The 15,354-nt window shown below is 45.1% G+C and overlaps 1 protein-coding gene across 3 annotated transcripts in view; it reads right to left on the bottom strand.

Moving 5' to 3' along the window:
* Positions 1 to 4,253: 4,253 nt before the first annotated feature.
* LOC126063051 (asialoglycoprotein receptor 2-like) overlaps positions 4,254 to 15,354 on the bottom strand; it is a 44,538-nt gene continuing 33,437 nt past the window's right edge. Inside the window, exons 1-9 of one of the 3 annotated variants that reach the window (XM_049861159.1) lie at positions 8,695 to 8,900; positions 7,827 to 7,927; positions 7,005 to 7,121; positions 6,138 to 6,233; positions 5,980 to 6,051; positions 5,561 to 5,647; positions 5,152 to 5,303; positions 4,788 to 4,894; positions 4,254 to 4,669 (exon numbers count right to left, since the gene is read on the bottom strand). In XM_049861159.1, the coding sequence (XP_049717116.1) occupies positions 4,513 to 4,669; positions 4,788 to 4,894; positions 5,152 to 5,303; positions 5,561 to 5,647; positions 5,980 to 6,051; positions 6,138 to 6,233; positions 7,005 to 7,121; positions 7,827 to 7,893 (855 nt within the window). In that variant the 5' untranslated portion in view covers positions 7,894 to 7,927; positions 8,695 to 8,900 and the 3' untranslated portion in view covers positions 4,254 to 4,512. Of the gene's footprint in view, positions 4,670 to 4,787; positions 4,895 to 5,151; positions 5,304 to 5,560; positions 5,648 to 5,979; positions 6,052 to 6,137; positions 6,234 to 7,004; positions 7,122 to 7,826; positions 7,928 to 8,694; positions 8,901 to 15,354 lie in introns of those variants that run through there. The other 2 variants (XM_049861165.1, XM_049861164.1) reach the window with 2 other exon arrangements.

The following is a 15,354-nucleotide window of genomic DNA, read 5'->3' as shown; positions in this document are numbered from 1 at the left end:
CCAATATTTGAAGAATGAGTAGATTTTAAACAAGCGGAAGAGGGGGCAATGGAAGAAAAGCCATCTAACCAGAGATGAGAGAGAGTACGTGTGTATTCAGGCATGATTATTCCCATTTCTGAGAGGAGAAAACTGAGGCTCAGAGGGGATAAGTAACTTGCCATAGGCCAGAGTGTTCCAGCCCAGGTCTTTTTTTTTTTTTGTAATTGTTGTGAAAATATATATAACAACATCATTTCCCATATCAGTATTTTCCAGTTGTACAATATAGGGATATCGATTACATTAATTATGCTATGTGACCATCACCCATAGTCATTGCCAAATTTTCTATCACCATAAATAGAAACTCACTGATTTCTAGACAATGGCTTCCCCTTTCCCTGTCCCTTCTGCCCCTGGTAACTGCTAAGAAACTTTGATCTTTATACCAAACAACACCTGTTGCCGTGAGTGGATTCCGACTCACGGTAACCCTATGTGGCCCCATGTGCTGCAGAATAAAACTGCACTCGATAGAGTTTTCTAGGCTGTGACCTTCGGAACCAAATCATCAGGACTTCCTTCTGAGGCGCTGCTGGGTGGATTTGAACTGGCGGTCTTTCGGTTAGTAGTCAAGTACTCAACTGTTTGCGCCACCCACGGCCTCCTTGGTCTCTATACATTTGCCTATTCTTGTTATTTCATATAAGTGGGATCATGCAATATTGGTCCTTTTGTGACTGACTGACTTCACTCAACAGAATGTTTTCAGGTTCATCCATGTTGTAGCATGTATCAGGGCTTCAGTTCTCTTTATCACTGGGTTAATATTCCATTGAATGGATATACCACAATTTATTTATCCACTCATTCGTTGATGGACATTTAGGTTGTTTCCACCTTTTCATAGCCTATATCTTTCTGACTGTGGGTTCCATTGCTGGGTCACTATCACCCACTGTCCACCTTAAGAACCACAAGAGCACCTTGTGATGATCCTGTCAAGCACAGCCTGAGCAGAGGGAGCCACATCGCTACTAGAGAGGTGACTCCCCTTGTCACCTGACATATCAGATCTCCAGGCTGGGAACGTTTCCTGATGTTCTTCCTCTTCTTCACAGCCCTCAGCCCAACCTTGACCACAGACTACTGACCGCAATGAGAACGAAGTTTCTCCATAATCTCTGGATTCAGTTGTGGTGCCCTTGACACACCTGAGGCCAAAAGAATCTCATGACCATCTCAATTGACACACAAAAGGCATGGGATAAAGTCCAACACCGATTACTGATAAAAACTCTCAATAAGATAGGAATAGAAAGGAAATTCCTCAATATGATAAAGAGCATCTATACAAAACCAACAGTGGACATCATTCTCAACAGAGAGGGGCTGAAAACATTCCTCCTGAGAACAGGAACAAGACAAAGATATCCTTTATCACCACTCCTATTTAACGTTAGGAAACCCTGGTGGCGTAGTGGTTAAGTGCTAACCAAAAGACCAGCAGTTCGAATACACCAGGCACTCCTTGGAAACTCTGTGGGCAGTTCTACTCTGTCCTATAGGGTCGCTATGAGTTGGGATTGACTTGATGGCAACGGGTTTGGTTTGGTGGTTTTTATTTAACGTTGTGCTGGGAATCGTAGCCAGAGCAATAAGGCAAGAAAAAGAAATAAAGAGCGCTCAAATTGGTAAGGAAGAGGTAAAACTATCCCTTTTTGGGGATGATATGATACTATACCTACACAACCTTAAAGCCTCCACAAGAAAACTACTGGAACTAATAGATTCAGCAGAGTAGCAGGATACAAGATACAAAAATCAGTTGGATTCCTATACACCAATGAAGAGAACTATGAAAGAGAAATCAAGAATCACTTGAAGACTCATGGACCCTCTGCATAGTATTTGGTGCCCATCGAACCACAGGGTGAAGCTGCTTCTTGTGGAATCTCTCACACACTGGGTCCCCTGTTAGTGCTGGGTCTCCTCTGAGAACTTTCTGCCAAAACCTCTCTCTTCTCCAGTCCCATGACTTTCATGTGATGCTGGTGGGCAGGAAGGGGTGAGGGGGTGTTGCCTCCCTGGGAGCTAAATCCTGTCTTTCCCATACTTTCTTTCTGATCTCATCCTCTTTATTTTTAACTAATATTCATTGAGACTCTCCCATATGCCAGACTGTTTTCTGGGTGCAAGAAATATAGTGAGGAGTGAGGCCCTGCTCTTCCTTAGTGAACTCCCTTAGCTGTGAGCTGGTTTTTTATGGCTGGGATGCTTCCCCTGGTATGCTAGATTGCTTGCAACAACAGAAATTTACAGATATCTCCTGATATACATTCTCTACGCAATATGACTTTGTAGTTCTTCTCGTCAAAGTCGGAGTCAATTTCCCTGTCCTTGAATCTGAGCTGCCTTGTGACCTGCTTTAGCCAATAAAAAACCAAAAACCAAACCCTTTGCTGCCAAGTCGATTCTGACTCACCGCGACTCTATAGGACAGAGTAGAACTTCCCCCCTAGGGTTTCCAAGGAGCGGCAGTGGATTCAAATTGACAACCGTTTGGTTAGCAGCTATAGCTCTTAACCACTGTGCCACCAGGGCAAAAGTAGTGTTTTAGTTCCAAGCCTAAGACTCCAGTGTCCTTACGCTCTTTCAGTTACTCTCTTGGAACCCTGCCCAGCCACCATATGAACAAGCTCAGGCTAGCCTAACGTGGCTTAGTCATCCCCATTGTTCTAGTCGATAGCTACCTGTTTTGGATTGAATTGTGTCCCCCCACAAAATGTGTGTCAACTTGGCTAGGCCATGATTCCCAGTATTGTGTAGTTGTCCTCCATTATCCTATGTGTTGTAAATTCTACCTCTATTATGTTGATGAGGCAGGATTAGAGGCAGTTATGTTAATGAGGCAGGACACAATCTATAGGATTAGGTTGTATCTTGAGTCAGTCTGTTTTGAGATGTGAAAGAGAGAAGTGAGCAGAGAGGAAGGGGACCTCCTACCACCACGAAAAAAGAGCCAGGAGAAAAGCATGTCCTTTGGACCCGGGGTCCCTTTGCTTAGAAAATCCTAGACCCAGGGGAAGATTGATGACAAGGACCTTCCCCTAGGACTGACAGAGAAAGAAAATTTTCCCTTGGAGCTGGCACCCTGCATTCAGACTTCTAGCCTCCTAAACTGTGAGAGAATAGATTCCTGTTTGTTAAAGCCATCCGCTTGCGGTGTTACTCTTACAGCAGAACTAGATAACTAAGACACTACCCAACAGTCAAATGTGGGTGCGAGGCTATCCTAGATCAGCCAGCCTACAATGAACCCACCAGCTGACCACAGATGCCTGAATGCGTCCAGCAAGATCAGTCATGTTTGGCCACATCAGAAAACCACCCAACTGACCAGTTGACTCATGAGCTATAATAAATGCTTTTGTTTTAAGCTACTCCAGTTTGGGGGTTGTTTGTTACACAGCAACAGTTAACCAATACACTTGAGGATCTTATCTGCTTCTCCCAACAACTCTGACAACTTCAGAGAAATTAAAGAACTGCCTTTCCTGATCACCCTAAGTTTACACAGCTTTTGAGTGACAGAAAATTTTGAACTCCAATCCATACGAAAGAACTCAACGTTCTTTTCACAATAATATAGGATCTTCCAAGGCCTCGCAGAGCTTCTTTACTCTGCCATTTTAAGATTGCCAAAACAATAGGCAACACAAAATACATAAGATCTCACAAGTCTATACTGTATGATTTCATTATATGAAATTCTAAAACAGGCAAAGCTAATCAATACTATTGGTTATTGAAGAAAGGAGCTCACTAGTTACCTGGAGACAGGGAGGTGGGTTAGACTGCAAAGGGGCATGAAGGAACTTTTTGGGGTGATGGAAATATTCTGTATCTTGATTCGGGTGATAGTTGCCTTGGTATTGACATTTGTCAAAGCTCATCTCTAGAGTGGAATAAGTCAGTCACAAAAGGACAAATACCGTATGACCTCACTTGTATAAAATAAGCAAATATATAGACACTAAAAATTATTAACGGTTACCAGGGGTAGGAGGGAGGGGAAAAGAGGGAGTTTTTGCTTACAGCCCATTGAACTTATGTTATTGGTGGTGGGATAATTTGGAAAAAGATAGCAAGAATGGTAGTACAACTTGAAGAACGTAATCCATGTCACTGACTGTACATGTACAAGTTGAATTACTATATGTTTTGTTATGCATATTATCACCACAATAAAAGAAGAAAAAACTCACCTCTATACTTCAAATAGGTGCTTTTTATTGTGCGATAATTATACCGCAACAAAGTTGATTTTTAAAGGTAAAAATAAAAACTCACAAACTCTAAATAGACTTTTTAAAGTTAAGGAGGAAAAAAAGCAAAATAATGGCAGTGTTTCCAATCTTCCAGGGCTTATTTCTCTCCCTCGGAGGGGTAATTTCTAGGAAAGATTTTTTTTTTCCCCCCACCATTTCCAGGGCTGAGGGGTCAACAGGAAGCAACTCAATGATTTTCCTAGCTGGCCTTGCCCAAGCCGGTCTCGCAGACCCAGTGGAAAGGTCTCTGGCAGACATTGTCATTCCATTTGCCACTGGTCTGGATGTGGGCACAGTCCTCACCTCCACCCAGGCCATGCCCATCCCAGTCGTCCGGCTGGTTCTCATCCCAGTTCCTGAGGGGAGAGGAGAACATCAAGTTAGGAAGGTGTCAGATGGAGCAGAATTCAGGTGTGGGGAAGAGGGGCTGAGGGTCAGCTCCTTGAGGGCCCAGCTGATGGAAGACATACTCACTTGAAGTTGGTGTCATAGTCTGTCCCATCCACCCATTTCCAAACTCCTTCAGGATCATTGAGGCCAATCCAGGATTCGAAGGAGCCTATATAATCCTGGACAAAATTCTGGGAGGACAGAAGGGCAATGATGACTTCTCCTGACCCCAGTCAACTCCTTGGACTAGCGGTTCTAAAATTTTGCTATCTATTAAATCAGTTCTGGAGCATTCAAACATCCAATGCCCAAGCCAACAAAGTCTCTGGGTGCAACACAGACATCAGCAATTTTTAAAGCTCCCTGGTGACACCGCTGTGCAGCCAAGGTTAAGAACCATTGCCCTAAATCTAGGCCCTCTGGGGACATGGGTGCAAGAAGCCCTCACCTGCTCCTCCAAGGAGTTGATGACAACCAGGTGGGCGCCACTCAGCTGGCAGTAGCCCTCAGCCTCAGACCAGGACTTCTTAGAATGAGAGAACCAGTAGCAGCTGCCTTCATGCTCCACCCAGTAGGTGCAACAGTGGGTATTCCCAGAGCCTGAGGAGGCAGAGTGGGTGTGTGTCTGAGATGCTGCCCAGGGAATTGTGGACAGGAATGTGGGGCCAGGTTCTCCTACACACAGTCCTCACCATCAGAGGAATGAGGGGTAATGAGCACCCAGGGAAGTGGTGATTCGTCAACAGGGAGGGGGGTGATTTGCTGTCCGGCCTTGTCTAGCAGCCCCTTGAACTTGAGCCCAGGGAAAAATGCCCCCAGTCCCCCTTCTAGGTGCCCCCCCCCCCGCCTCTACTCACTGTTGCTCTTGAGAGCAGCCATCTGGCAAGTCAGGGATTTCAGGTCCTTGGCCAGCTGCTGGACTTGCTGGAATATACTGGAATGAACTGGAACACAGACAGATGGACAGTGGGGGCAGTGGCCTGGGTGTGGTGCCTGCTCAACCAGTCCCTGGAGGTCAGGTGACCATGCACAGATCCCAGCCTAGGAGCCATCACGCCCTCCCACACACCTTCCCAAGATGGAGGGGACCAGTGGTCTCTGACCTGCTCTGAGTTCCAACACCCGTTTACCCAGCTTGCTCTGCAGAGTAAACACCTTGTCCTTCAAGTTGCGGGCTGGAGAGGACTGTAGCTCAGCACCCACTAGGCTGCACCCCTCTTTGTCCTGAGCTCCCGGGCTCCCACCCTTCCATATACACTCTTGGAGGGTCTCTCACCTGCTTGCAGCTCCTGTGTGTGTTCCTCCACCTCAGCTCGCAGAGATGTTATCATTTCTTGCAAGGTGCCACCTGGAGCACAGGGGTGAGCTCAGTGCCAGGGAGAGTCAGCTCCCACCCTCTCCCCCAGCCAGCCCCACCCCCACCCCCAAGCTTACTGTGGGAGTTCAGTGCCTGGACCTCAGCCATGATGCTTGATGTGAAGTTGTGGGAAGTTGTTCTCAGGGTCACCAGGTCCCACTGAAGCTTGGGAACTGATTAGTAGGATGGGCCAATCAGAGCCTAGATTGATGGCCTCCTTGCCCTGTGCCAGGCACCGAGCAAGGCACCTTACATGCATTATCTCATTCAGTCCTCATGATGACCCAAAGGGGCAGACACTATTGTTATCCCATATTGCAGTTGAGGAAACTGAGGCTTAGAGAGGTGAAGTAATTTGTCTACCCATTGCCATCAAGTTGATTTCCATACGTGGTGACCCTATGTGTGCAGAATAGAGCTGCTCCATAAGGCTTTCTTTACAGAAGCAGATCACCAGGCCTTTCTTCCTCAGAGCCTCTGGGCGGGGTCCCAGTGCCAATCTTTAGGTTAGTATTTGAGTGCAAACAATTTGGGCCACCCAGGGTCCTTAATTTATCTACATTACCCAGTTAATAAGTGACAGAAACAGGATTCAACCCTTTTTGTCTAACTCCAGTGCTTCTACAACCATCCTTGTCATGGACCCATCACTGTCTCCATCATTACCCCCATGGCTGCCCCCACCACTGCTCATCCATCGCCCCATAAATGCCTCCATCATTGCATCACACAGTGGCCCCGTTAAGGCCCCAATGACTGTTGATGGCACTGCCATTGTCACTAACCCTCACTGTCGTCCCCATGACTGCCCTGCTATGGTCACTGTGCCCCATCATTGCTCCTGCTATGGTCCTCATCACTGCCCCCATCACTGCCTCACCACTGTACCCCGTTATTGACCCATCCCTGCCACCCCTACACCCCATTACTGCCCCATCCCTCACTTTGAGATCCGATCACACAGATGATGACCAGCAAAAGGAGGCTGAGGCCCAGGGTGAGCAGGTAGAGGTGGGGTCCAGACCAGAGATGCCGCAGCAAGGACTGAGGAGAACATGGCCCTGCAGGAGGAGAGGGTGTCAAAAGGAGGAGGGGCCAGGACAAGAGAGGAACAGGAGAAGAGGGCTGGAGGAAGCTGTCTAGGAGTGAAGGCTGGGCACAGGTAAACTAGGGGAAGGGCTGGACTGGGTGGATTGTGGGATAGGGGATCCCAGGCTTTGACCTTCCAATTGTGGGCCAGCAAAATTCTCAGGCACACAGCCCCCTCCCACCTCGGGAACACACATAGGCATATGTGCACACAGGTAGGGGACAATGGTGATGTGTAAAGTCCTATCATCAGAGCTCGGGGAGGTGACAGAAGGACACAGAGAGAGTCAGGGGCATTCTGGACCCTATCAGGCTCACATTCATCTGTAATATCAAGTTAAGGAATGAATTTCCCTTCCAAACTCAACTACTCGTCACCCTCCCCCATCCCACTCTAACCTCTCATCCCCTCCCCCACCCCACTCTAACCTCTCATCCCCTCCCCCACAGAGCCCAGGAAGCCAGGCCAACTGTAATCCTCCCTGTGTCTGTTGTGAGAGCCTCAGATCCTCTTCAGATGAAAACCACCAGAGCCTGGGCCCTGACCCCCTCCAGAGCAGGGACCCCCACCAGTACTCATGGAAGATACAGACATGATCTGACAGCAGAAACTCTCCTAGACACATGGAGAAGGTGTTTTAGGAAAGACTGCTTCTTTGGGGCTTCTTTCCTCTTACCATTCCTAAACGTCTGGCTTTTCTCCTCACTCTCCAGGGGCTGAAGGTCTTCATACTTCACTGACATACTTGGACCCACACAACCTCTGAGGCTTGCCGAGCTGAAAGGAAGGCAGGGACAGTGGCCAGGCTGGGGCAGGAGGTAGGCCAAGAGGCCAGCTGGGACTGGCTTTGGGACTGAGGTCAAGGCCTAGTTGAGGTAAGAGATGAGGTTCAGGTTGAGAATGAGCCCAGAGCTAGGGCTAGGAATGGGAGTGGACCTGAGTTTGAAGCTGAGGTGGGGAGTGGGCTTGGGACCAGGGTTTGGGGTGGAGTTGAGTTTGGAATGGAAGATAAGATTGGAACTAAATTTGTTGCTATAACCTAATCTGATTTGGGGGGCTGGAATTGAGGTTGTGTCTCATGCTAGGACTGAGGCCATTACTCATGTTGGGCCATAGATGGAACTGGGCCTAAGCTTCGCACTGAAGTTGGAAATAGAATAGGGTCAAAGCTCAACTTTTGATTGGGCTGGTGTTAAGATTCAGGCTGTTTCTGGGGTTGAAGTTGACACTGCAGTTAAAGGAGAACCTGGGGTTGGGGTTAGTGTTGGGGATTGTGACTGTGGCTAGTGTTGGGGCTGAGGATGGTTCAGAAATGGGCTGAGTTTGAGTCTTAGTTTGTAGCTGAGAGTAGTGGCTGCCATAATTCAATCTAGAATCCAGTGGAGGGAGGAATCTCAAATCTCCACTTAGTAATTAAATCCCCAATCTGACCCCTTATATTTCTTCCCATTTGGTTCCACCCAAGACCCAAATTTCCCCTCTCTCTGCTTTCTCCTGCATCCTCCTCACCCCCTTGGTCCCATCTGTCTCCCCAAGCCAGTTACCTGTGGAAAGTCTGGAGCTGTGATTTCTGGGTTCCTCATGTAGCACAGTCACCAGAGCTGGGAAGAACTAAACCCTGGAGAACCGGGGTCAGGGGTGGCCGAATGAGGATCCACACCAGTGACCGTGTGTCCTAGCAGTCTTTATATCTGAAAGCCCAGGTATCTATAATCAGCAACATCCCACTTCCCTGACTCTGGACAATGAATAATAATGAGAATGCATTTAAATTGGAATGTAGGCAGATTTCTTGTGTGTGTGTGTGTGTGTGTGTGTGTGATTGGTTTGGGCCCAACTTTGCCTCCTCCTCCAGGGTGTGCCTTCTTCCTTCGCCCCTTCCTTCCAGCTCTCCTGGCTTCCTCATTTTTACCACTTGAGAAGGAGTACCAGACCAGAAAGGCCACAGGGCAGTTTGTTATTTTCCCTCCACCCCAGACCTGCTTTCACTTCCTGCCTCAATTTCCCATAATTGTTGGTGTCTGCAGTCATTGCACACCCAGGTCCCACAGAGCCCAATTTTTTGTTTGTTTGTTTTACTCAATAGCAGCCTGACTCCTGGCATCTGAGCCCCAGCCCCAGCTTCCTCAGTGCGTGGTGGGGAGGGCTCAGCCCTTGCTCCTCCAGCCCATAAGGTCGGAGGCAACTGGATGACAGTTAACAACAACAACAACAACAATGTAGCAATTCTAGAAATCAGATTTTCTTCATCCCCAGGGTTGTTTGTTTAGTGATTTTCCTGAGCCTCTTCTGTACAATATATATTATTTGTCATGTGTGACCACTGAGGTCTCTGCTCAGTTAGATTAAAAAAAAAAAACTTTTGCCATCTAGTTGATTCCACCTTATAATGACCCTGTAAGACAGAGTAGAACTGCCCCATAATGTTTCCATAGAGTGACTGGTGGATTTGAACTGCCAACCTTTTGGTTTGTAGCTGATCTCTTAACCACTGCACCACCAGGGCTCCTCAGTTAGATTAGCTGTCAGCTAATAATTGAACAGCTATGTCTTGAACAAATAGGTCTCCCAGCCTTTGCTAATGGGCTCTGTGTGTGTGTGTTGGGGGGGTGCCTTTAACACTAGCAGTTTACAACTCTGCTTTAGCCTTCGCTTCCTGCCTGTGCAGAGCCTCAAGGTCAGCCCAAGGTGAGAGTCTGGGGTCTTCTGAGGTCTTTCTTGGGCATACATACAGCCTGGCACAATCACGTTGCCTTCTAGAATCTAGACATGTCAGAAATTTTCAAAGCCCCTTAGGGAAATCTCATTACCCAGCTTTTCCCTTTAAACTTTTTGGTCAGCCTCTTGTTTGTCCCAACTATTATTGCAGCCTGAGGCAGCTGTGATGTCAAACAATTGCCAATGATTGATTTAGACAATTCCCCAGGGGAAAGGCTTTTCGCAGTGAACAAGCTTTGAATCAGGTCAAATAAAAATGAGTTCTGAGAGTGGGGTTTCCAGGGAGCTGTCAGACAAATCAAATAATGACAAAAATTCTCTAATAATGAGGCTTTTTAGAAATCTCCAGACCCATTGCACCCTCTCCAGTGGCTGCTGATTTTCTCGGCTACTGTAGCTGCAAAAAGGAGCCCTGGTGGCACAGCACTTAGGTGCTCGGCTGCTGACCAGAAGGTTGGAGGTTTGAATCCACCAGCTGCTCAGCAGGAGGAAGATGTGACAGTCTGCTTCCATAAAGGTTACAGCCTTAGAAACTCCATGGGGCAGTTCTCCTCTGTCCTACAGGTTCGCTATGAATCGTAATCAACTTTACGGTAATGAGTTTAGTTTGGTAATTACAAGGCTGTTGGCTTTCAAGGTAACTGCAGAGCTGGGAAGTAGTGGGTGGAAATACAGCAAGTTAAAACACTATAAAATTCGCTGTTATGAAAAAAAGACCAGACTTACATGTGCGACAGAGACTGGAGGAACCCCCAAGACTATGGCCCTTGGACCCTTCTAAATCAGACTTGAAGCCACTCCTGAAGTTCATTTTTCAGCCAAAGATTCAACCAACCAACTAACCCACTGATGACAAGTCGATTCCCACTCATAGTGGCCTTGTAGGACAGAGTAGAGCTGTCCCATAGGGTTTCCAAAGAGCGGCTGGTGGATTCAAACTGCCAACCTTTTGGTTAGCAGCCAAGCTCTTAACCACTGCGCCACCAGGGCTCCAAAGATTAGACAGGCCTGTAACAAACAATAACACACGTGAGGAACATACTTCTTAGACCAATCAAGTATACAAGATCAAATGGGCAACACCTGCCCAGGTACAAAGACAAGAGGGCAGGAGGGGAATGGACAGGATGGTAGAAAGGGAAAGGGGGAGAGTGCTGACACAATGCAGGATTGCAGCCTCGCCATGAAATAATTTGTGTATAAATTTTTGAATAAGAAACTAATTTGCTGTGTAAACTTTCACCTAAATCAGAATAAAAAAATTTTTTTGCTGTTATTACCAAAATTCAGTCACTTTTCTTGAAAAAACGCTTCTTACTTTGTTGGAAGACTTTGGTTAAATTCCAGATTTCTGAGAAAGTTGATTTTGACAAGTTTTGCCAGCATCATCATTTGTTTTATTGAACAGCAAATTTTTGGAAGTCCTTACTCTGTCATTCCAGATGTGTTTTCTTGTTGAGTTTTAAGAGTTCTTTATATATTCTAGATACAAGTCCTTCGTTAAGCATGTAATTTGCAAATATTGTCTCCAATCCGTGGCTTGTCTTTTCATCCTCTAACATTGTTTGAATTTTTAATAGATGTTTCTTCTATATTTAACTGTTGTGGCTGGGTAGTTATTACTGATGTAAATAAAGTACTTTGTTTTTTATGTTTATATCTTATCCAGCCACAATAGCGCATGTTCTAATTAATTCTGGTTAATTCCTACATTTATACAAATTTTTTTTTGCCTGTGGCTTTAGCTAGATGCTCCAGTGTTGAATACTATCGGTGAAAGCAGAAATCTGTCTTGTGCTTGAATTTTTATGTTAGTTCATTTATATTGTATTTTATTGTAACTTTTATTCAAATGTAACATGCACAAAGAAGAGTGCAGAAATCATACGTTTACTGTTCGATTAATCTTCACAAAGTGAATCCGTGGAACCAGCATGAAGTTCAAGAAACGGAACATTACCAGCATCTCAGAAACCCCCTCACAACACCTGTCAGTATGAACAGCCCCCCAAAGTTAACGCTATCCAGACTTCTAACATCTCAGAATCATTTTGCCTACCTTGGGACTTTATGAAAACCCTGGTGGCATAGTGATTAGGAACTACAGTTGCTAACAAAAAGGTCAGCAGTTTGAATCCACCAAGAGCTCCTTGGAAACCCTATGGGGCAGTTCCACTCTGTCCTATAAGGTTGCTATGAGTTGGAATCGACTAGACGGCACCGGGTTTGTTGTTGTTATTGTTGTTTTTCGGACTTCACAGAAATGCTGTCACATAGTACATACTCTTTTTTTTTTTTTACATCGGACTTCTTTCACTTCCTCCTCCTTCCATCTTCCTTATTCTACTCCTCCTCCTCTTCTTCCCCTCCCCCTTCCTCTCCTCCTTCTTTCCCCACTTCATCCTCCGCTTTCCATCCCTCTTCCCTCACCCTTCCTGGCCCCCCATCTTCCCTCACCCTTCCAGAGGCCCATCTTCCCTCACCCTTCCTGGCCTCCATCTTCCCTCACCGTTCCTGGCCCCCCATCTTCCCTCACCCCTCCTGGCCCCCATCTTCCCTCACTCTTCCTGGCCCCCCTTCTTCCCTCACCCTTCCCGGCCCCCCATCTTCCCTCACCCCTCCTGGCCCCCATCTTCCCTCACTCTTCCTGGCCCCCCTTCTTCCCTCACCCTTCCTGGCCCCCCATCTTCCCTTCCACCCTCCCAGCAGGGATGGCAGGGGAACAGCAACAGCCACCACCAGAGCAGCCTGAAGCCCATCAGCAGCTGTCCCCCAGCGTCCCCAACTCGGGGTTCTTCTGCCAGCCCTTGTGCCTGGGCTGCCAAGGCCAGAGGCCAGAGCGCTGCAGCACGAGATTGAGAACTCCACCTGGTGGTCACATGGCTGACTTCCAACCATTTCATACTTCTGTATATTTGACAACTGTCTTCGGCCTGCATTATATTGCAATCTTTTACTGACTACGATATGTAAATACTTTGTCACCTATGCCTGTTATTCTCTAAGTGGAGGACAACATGGTTATTAGCCTGGCAGCTACTTTTTTGGGGGGACAGATATTGGGATACTGATGGCTTTACTATGCTCGTAAAATCTAGAAAGGAGTTTTTCGGCATGTATCCTGATTGAAGGTAGTCTATCGAAGAGATTGACAGTTTTAGGTACTTTTTAAGGAGTGAGTCCTATAATTAAAGAGTAACAGATGACCTGTGTTGTCTCTGCACGCTCACCTCTGAACCAATATTGAACTTCCTGCTAGTCTTTTAAGTAGCCCCCGAGACACACTGCTATAGACCTGTGCTGTCCGGTACAGTAGCCACTAGCTACATGCAGCTACTGAGCACTTGAAATGTGGCTAGATCAAGTCGTGTCGTGTTATACGTGTAAAGTACACACTGGATTTCAAAGACTTAGTATGAAAAAGAATCTAAAATAATTTTTACATTGATTACATGTTGAAGTGATAACATTTTTATATATTATTAAAAAGATATTATTAAAAGAAAAAGAACATCAACATCATGTTTGTAGACCCATCCATGTTGTTGCGTGTAGTTGTGGTTTGTTCATTTTCGGTGCTGTGTGGAAGTCCATTTTATAACCATGCCACAATTTATTTCTTCAATCCACTGTAGGCGAGCATTTGGTTTACTTTCAGTTTTTCACTATTTTGAATAGTACTGCTATGAATATTCCTGTACTAGCCTTTTGGTGAATGTATGTAAATACTTCATCTGGGTATACACCCAGGAATGGAATTGCTGGGTCATAGGACATGTGTGTGTTCGGCTTTAGTACTTATGGCCGAAGACCTTTCCAGTGTGTTTGGAACAATTCACACTTCCACCAAGAGGGTATGAGAGTACCGGTTGCACCTCATTTTGGGTAACACTTGATTTTCTCTTTTTCATTTTTGCCATTTTGAAGGATACGTAGTTGTCTCACGTTGTGTTTTCTTAATCAACTTTATCGTTATAATTTATGTACAATAAAATGTACCCAGTTTAAGTTCAATAAGTCTTATTAAGTTTATGCATCCAGATAACCACCACAATCAAGATAAAGAACATATCCATCACCACAAAAGTTCCTTTGGGCCATTTCCCAGTCAGTCATCCCTGACGTTCGGCTCCAGGTAACCACTGTTCTTCATTCTGTTGTTGTATATTAGGTTTTCCTTTTCTAGACGTTCAAATAAATGCAATCATATTGTATGTACATTTTTGGGGCCTGGTTTCTTTCACTTGCCATAATGTTTTTCAGATTCATCCATGTTGTTGCAGGTATCAATAGTCCATTCTTTTTATTGCTGCATAATATTCCATTGTAAGGCTATGTCACAATTTGTTCACCCATTCACCTGCTGATAGACATTTATGTTGTTTCCAGATTTGGGCTATTACGAATAGAGCTATTACAAACATTTGGTACAATTTTTTATTTGGACATGTATTTTCATTTGTTTTGGGTAAATACCTAGAAGGGGAATTGCTCTCCTGTATGGTAAGAGGAATTGCTGCCCTGTATGGTAAGTGCTACGGCTGCTAACCAAAGGGTCAGCAGTTCGAATCCGCCAGGCGCTGTTTGGAAACTCTGTGGGGCTGGGGCAGCTCTACCCTGTCCTATAGGGTCGCTATGAGTCGGAATTGACTTGACGGCACTGAGATGGTAAGTGTTTGTTCAAATTTATAAGAAACTGACAAAAGATTTTCCAAAGTATTTGTACCATTTATACCTTCCTAAAAGCAATGTATGAAAGCTCCAGCTACTACACATCCTCACCAACAGTTGATATTTTTCAGACTTTTAATTTTTTCCATTCTAATAAGTCTGTAGTGGTATTTTTTCGTAGTTTTAATTTGCATTTCCCTGATGACTAATGATGTTGAGCATCTTTTCATAGACATTGGCCATTTGGATATCTTCTTTTGTGACGTTTCCGTTCAAAATTTTGCACATATTTTAATTGCTTGTGTTATTACTGACTTGTAAGAATTCTTTGTGTATTTTTAATACAAGTCCTTTGCCAGATATAAGTACTGTATTTTCTACCAGACAGTGGCTTGTCTTTTCGTTTTATTAATGTTGTCCTGAAAGAAGCAGACTTTTTTTATTTTTATGAAGTCCAGTTTATCAATTTTTTTATTATGATTCATGCTTTTTGTGTCCTAGCTAAGAAATATTTGCCTACACAAAGGTGCAAAGATGTTGTACTATGTTTTTTCTAGAATTTTATAGGTTCAGCTTTTACCTATAAGTCTATGACCACTATGAGTTAGTTGTTTGTTTTTTAATATATATATATAATTATCTCAAAACATCGTTTGTTAAAAAGGCTTCTTTCTCCCATTTAATTATCTTGACATCTTTGTCAAAAAACATGTTAATCTATTTTTGAACTCTGTTCTGTTCCATTGATCTATACGTCTATCTTTACACAAATACCATTGCGTTGTTTACTGTAGCTTTGTACTAAATCTTGAAGT

This window comes from Elephas maximus, chromosome 19 (assembly GCF_024166365.1).
Source record: "Elephas maximus indicus isolate mEleMax1 chromosome 19, mEleMax1 primary haplotype, whole genome shotgun sequence".
Lineage (NCBI taxonomy): Eukaryota > Metazoa > Chordata > Mammalia > Proboscidea > Elephantidae > Elephas > Elephas maximus.
Note: the sequence above shows the minus strand (reverse complement) of the source record. Positions and strands in the feature narration are given on the sequence as shown.